This window comes from Alnus glutinosa, chromosome 13, assembly GCF_958979055.1.
Source record: "Alnus glutinosa chromosome 13, dhAlnGlut1.1, whole genome shotgun sequence".
Taxonomy (NCBI): domain Eukaryota; kingdom Viridiplantae; phylum Streptophyta; class Magnoliopsida; order Fagales; family Betulaceae; genus Alnus; species Alnus glutinosa.
The window spans coordinates 25,474,256-25,480,474 of NC_084898.1; the positions used below are offsets into that span (position 1 = coordinate 25,474,256).

A 6,219-nucleotide genomic window follows, 5' to 3' on the forward strand; every position below is an offset into this window, starting at 1 on the left:
CAGAGATTTTAATTACTTGGATGACTCTGATACTATTCATGCAAATATAGATCGAATTTGCATCATGTACGTGTTGTCGATCACTGGTTTCTTGAAATCTGTTTTGAGATATAACATGTCTAAACTTTGAAGCTATTAACTCATTCATGCATTATTAAGTGTTGTATTAGCTTATTAAGGTTTGAACATGCATACATATTTTGAAAATGTTGTTGTATATATTTCGTGTAAGAAAAGTGAAAGAGGCATCAAAAGCAAGTCCTAGTCAAATGCTCTAGCTATTGTGATGCATAACTTCGGTAAATTTGAACATTTGCTGCAAAATTTTAATGATATGCACGCATGCCTTATGCCTTTAGTTTTGGATAATCATGATAATGTTCATATTGCAGATACACTGTCATGCAAAACTTACTATTGCGAGGAAAAACTATATATTACTATACTGTCATGCAAGGGTGTATTTTAGTTTAGAGAAAAAAGTATATATTTTTATTTTATTAAATTTTTAATTTTATTTATATAATTACCTGCCAAAACTTGACTTTAAACTCCTACATCATACAAGTATTTCTACACCCTATTTGAGTAAAATATGATTTACATTAAATTAAAAATATGAATACATATATTTTTAATTTAATGTAAATCAATTGATCGAGAGCTCTAGGGTGGTATTCTGGTGGCCTTGGGAAATATAGTCTTAATTAAGACAGGCCACAACAAAATATAACTAAACTTGTTGGCCGGGCTTGGGTTAATTGGTCGCTTGTGTTTGGTTTCAGCTAACAATAAATATTCCAAACACAATCAAATTAGTTGTAACCACTGATTCGATCGGGTGGCAGCCTCATCAGGGCAGAATTAAAAAATTTCAGATGGGAAGGGACAAAACTAAAAATTAATTAATTCATAAAATAAAAATAAAAAACATAAGATTTGAAGATATTTTTTAAAATTTTGGAGGGACAGTGTGTAATGACTCACTTTAACGACACAATTTTGGAAGCTGAGTCATGCCTTAATTTAGGGTATGGCAGCTTTGGGCCTACTTACATTTGAAACCTTATAACTTGGGCTCCTTTTTAAATCAAAAATTTCTTAGGCCCGAATCAACTACCGATAATTTTTCTTTTTCATTTTCCTTCAACTTCTCACCAAACTCAACGTTCATGCCCCCTAGGTAGTGGTGTACATGTGGGTGCGGTGCAATTAATCACCGCATCCACATATCCTAAAATTATTATCTGTATTCACATATATAAATTATAATTTTTGTTAACCGCATTCGTATGTGCGGATATGAATTGTAATTTGTTGTAAATAGAGGATGCTTGTAGTTAATATTCACCCCCATGACAACCCTACCCCTAGCTAGGACCCTTGGAATTGGCTCCATGGCCCTTCATGACCCTAATAATTATACTCCAAAAAAAAATATATATATTAGAGTATAATTAATATTTTGTTAGAAAAATTGGTTGAATATAGATATATTATATCTATGTGATGAAGTATTCAATTACAAAGATGTATTTGGTAAAACTAAAAGTACAATACGCTAGCTTCTTGATAAAAGGTGAAAGCATAAGAAATCAAAATTTGATATTTTCCTAAAGTTTTATTCATGATTAAAGTTAAAACCAGCTATTTGATCGAGATGGATCGATGACGGAAAGTGAAATCACATAGGACAGATAGAGGAATACCATGGATAACATACAGAAAAAACTAAAAATATTGAACGGGAGGAGGACAGGGATCATTGCGAAAGCTGATGCAAAGCAAAAAGTATTAACGACACCGAGTGCCCAAAAATATTTTTTGTTCATGGTTACTGTCCCTGCCTTGTGTGGGGTAGGACTAAGTTCACTCGTAACGTTGATCGCGGATGTGCTATTGAACTGATCAGTTGGAGGATTGTAGTTATCTTGCCAAACTCCTCCGGGAGGGCTGAGTGCCGCTTGGTAAGTTGCTGTTATGAACAACACCACAACCACCATGAACATACTGCGCAATTCATTTGTCATTTTATGTTCACGATACATCGACGTATATAACCTTCTTAAAGTCGTGTCAACTGGGCGATGAGATTGGAGGAAAGCTTCATAAGATTTAACTGTAGGAAGAGAAGAAGCACTTAAAGCTCTAGCACGACATAACATATCCTTCATCCGAATCATCTCATTGTTGTTGACTTGCATTTGAACTTGCAAGATGTCGAAAGCTGTAGAACCCCTTAAATTCTTACTGTTTCCTCGAACTCCAGCATCCAATAACAACCTCACGACCTGTATGATTTAATTAGTGATGCATAATTACTGATCTCATCACTGTACGTAAAAGAGTTCACAACATTCAACGAATCTACCCCATGCCTTAAAACAATGCTAATTTTTTTTTTTTTTACAAATGGACAAAAATAATGTAATGTTACACATTAAAGAAAAAAATAAGAGAGAACATAAAATTTCGGTACCAAAAGTTGAAGTGAAAATCATTATAGAAGACAATTTTTAGCATGTTCCTGAAATTAAATCCTAAGTATCATTCATTCGACCAACAAGATAGACCCCCCTAGACGCCCACTCAATTCCCCTAATATATTAATTAGAAACCATGAGGGGAGAGAACTTGCCTGAAACCATGAGGGGCCAGGACCTTCCGCGGGCTGATTGTTGAATTTGGATACCGCAATGTGCAACACAGTGTTGTCTTCCTTGTCCTTCCAGTCCAGCAATTTCTTTACACTGAATGAAGCATCTTCAATCCTGGTCCACTGAAGCCATCTTAGAAGGTACTCAAAAGCATGTCCATGGTTGTTCTTCAAGGCGATATGAAGAACAGTCTCTCCTCCAATTGTTACATCTTCTATAGACGTGGGACAAACTTCTAGAAATTTGGACAAAATATCGAGATTTCCTATTCGAGCAACTTCATGCAAAGGAGTCATACCCTCCCTTCCTTGGACCCGGACAAGGTCTTTATCAGCAAGAACTAGTCGGTATACCAATTGGGTTTGGTTCATATGCAAAGCTTGGCCGTCATTTGACTCATTTTCAAGTAAAACTTGGCCGTCATTTGGCTCATTTTCAAGTAAAGCTTGGCCGTCATTTGGCTCATTTTCAAGTAAAACTTGGCCGTCATTTGGCTCATTTTCAAGTAAAACTTGGCCGTCATTTGGCTCAATTTCAAGTAAAACTTGGCCGTCATTTGGCTCATTTTCAAGTAAAACTTGATCAAGTGCACGGAGCTTTCGCAAAGCAAGGTGCAAGGGAGTAAGACCATCTTGGTTAAGCTTCCTAGCAAATGAGGGCTTTAACCTCATGATCTCCATGGCAAACCAGGTGTGCCCTGCAAATGCAGCTGTGTGTAAAGGAGTCTCAACAAATGGAATGTCATCGATTCTGTCCAAAACATTTGGATTCCCTTGTATCAATTCGTACAAGGCATCGATGCTTCCTTGCTGAGCAACATCCCTCAAACTCTGATCCATTAGAATTCAGAAGAGAGTGATAGTCAGGCAACCAAATTTAGAAAATGAGTTAAGCAGTAAAATGTTAAAACTAACGACTCAACTACTATGAGGAGATGAGGAAAGTTCTTAATTGTTTGGCAAATGAGAACTGAGAAGATTAATTAGCTCGTCCTCCTTTTATAGGATTGGCTGAGTGAACATGTGATGCTAAGAAGTATGGATATAGCCAGGGATGAGAAAAACACATCCTCCTTTTATGTAATGTATCACTACATGCATTTCAGCATTATTCTCTAATTATTATTATTTTTTTCATATTCTCTTCAATATAATATTCTTTGTTTATTTTAGCATAAACGACGTACTGATTCAAGAAATAACAAACTATACGCCAAACCCATTAGAAGTTGATCTGTTAATACATACAGATCATATGCCAATAGGCCATATATAGGCTATAGCTAGGAATCCAGACCTAGCTACAAGAATCGAAAGAAAAAAGAAAAAGAGAAAGAAAACCTCTGGGGATCTTGAGCGAAAATGGCTTTAAATGATGAGAAGATTGGCCGTACAGTAATGTATTTATAAATTATAAATTACAGTAATGTACAGTAATGTATTTATTTAAAGTTCAAAGTTCAAACCATGGAATATTAAAAAATTTATAAGCCATAACACCACCGTAACAAAAAGAATGGGAGGGTCCCAGAAAAAAGAAAAAAGAATTGGGCTTGCATGTACCCTTTTTCTGTGATTTTTTGACCGAATTTCAGACACTATTTTTTTTTACCCCCTGGGTGTTCTTTTATGGCCAAAAGAAGATATACGTACACTTAAAGGGTTACTTCGAATGAAATCGATGTAATGGAGTTGATGAATACCATCACACCTTATTAGGGAGTAAACCTCCACATCGACTATTCTCCTGCAAGGATGAATTGAAGTAAAAAGCCCATAAAGTTAAATTCCAGAAATTCCTTAAGACAACTGGGTTTAATCTGGACAAAAATGAGGTACCAAACTATTTATATTAGAGCACTAGTAGCAACTTTTTTAAATTTCATTCACTTCCTTACATGTTAAAAGAACTCTAAGAAAACCACTTGAATCAGATTCTCTTATTGTTCTCTAAAACTAAGGAAATATCGAGAGAATCAAAAGTTGTACCCTACGTATAGGGAAGCAAAAGTAGTTTGCTTAGCATTATTTTAATATATATATATATAAAAATAAAAAATAAAAAAAAATAAAAAAAACTCTCTCTTTCTTCTCTCATTCCTCTAACAATCTAACATTTATTTGAAACAATATTTAAATGATTTCTCTTTCATCTTTCTTTCTCTTACTATTCAATTTAAATAATATTTAAATGATATGGAAAAATGACCTTCGTATTAAAAAAAATTTAATAAAATCAAATATTCAAGCATGGGTATTTTTGCAAATTCTATTAAATCCTGACCAACTCCTAAATCCTTGAAATTTTTTTTTCCAAAAAAGAAAATAGGGATATTTTAAGAATTTTGCCACCACTCCATTTTAGGATTTAAAGAAAACAAAAAAAGAAAAAAGGTAAAGTTGTAAAAAATTAAAAGAGTGATACACTAAATTTAGTACTTTTTAAAGTTTATGAGTATGATTGGAAAAGTAATTAAATGTCAGGATCGAGTGATACGTGAATTTTTTTATTTTTTATTTTTATTCTTATCCGCTTAAAGTGTCAGAATAAGTGGTATTTAAATATCCAGACGTACAAAAATGAAAAGAAAGAAAAAGAAAAAGGGAACCCAAAGTAACTGTCGATCTGTCTATTGAAGCAACGTTTTAACGTTGTTTGCGGACAATCAAGTGTAAAGCACGTTTACTGGATGGAGATGGATCGAGCTTTTTCTTTCGGAATGATATCATATGCATGTACGTGGGCCTGGGATTGTCTGGTAGGTCAGTGGTACTGCTTCTGCTACTCTACTTGTGCATGTACCTTCTTCTTCTTCTTTCTTCTTCTTTTGCTGGGGGCAGAGTTCAAAGTTCAAACCATGGAATATTATTAATAGCCATAACACCACCATCACAAAAGATAAAAGAAAAAAGAAAAAAGAAAAAAAACAAACAGAAGGTAAGCATCGTGGCAAAGGCAAAACAAAAGTGGGCTTTAATGGGGAATGGGAGGGTCCCAAAAAATATGTGGGCTTGTTCATGAAGAAATCCTTTTCAGTGATTTTTTGACCAAATTTCAGAGACTATTTTTTTTTACCCCTGGTTGTTCTTTTAATTGCGGCAAAGAAGATGTACATCTACTTCAAGTATTCCATTGAATGAAGTCGATATACGTAATGGAGTTGATGAATACCATCACAACTTATTATGGGTAAATTGAAGTAAAGAACTCATAAATTTGAACTCCATAAATGCCATCACTACAAAAAAACTGGCTTTTAGAGCCGTTTTAGTTGGAGCCGTTTTAACAAAACGGCTCAAATTGGAGCCATTTTGAATGAAAATGGCTCGAATTGGAGCCGTTTTAACTAAACCGACTCCAATTGGAGCCGTTTTGTTAAAACGGCTCTAATTCGAGCCGTTTTAGTTCAAACCGACTCTAATTGGAGCCGTTCCTTATAAAACGGATCCAATTGGAGCCGTTCTAGAACGGCTCCAATTGGAGCCGCTTTATACAAACGGATCCAATTGAAGTCGTTTTAAGCGAAACGGCTCAACATGGAGCCGCTTAAACAAAACGGCTC

The 6,219-nt window shown here is 34.8% G+C and overlaps 1 protein-coding gene across 1 annotated transcript; it reads right to left on the minus strand.

Annotated features, from left to right (window-relative positions):
* Positions 1 to 1,637: 1,637 nt before the first annotated feature.
* LOC133854015 (ankyrin repeat-containing protein BDA1-like) lies at positions 1,638 to 3,601 on the minus strand. The gene is made up of 2 exons (XM_062290035.1): positions 2,639 to 3,601; positions 1,638 to 2,291 (listed from the first exon to the last, which is right to left on the minus strand). The coding sequence occupies exons 1-2, from the start codon at positions 3,494 to 3,496 to the stop codon at positions 1,638 to 1,640; spliced, it is 1,512 nt and encodes a 503-aa protein (XP_062146019.1). The 5' UTR covers positions 3,497 to 3,601.
* Between the last annotated feature and the right edge of the window lie 2,618 nt (positions 3,602 to 6,219).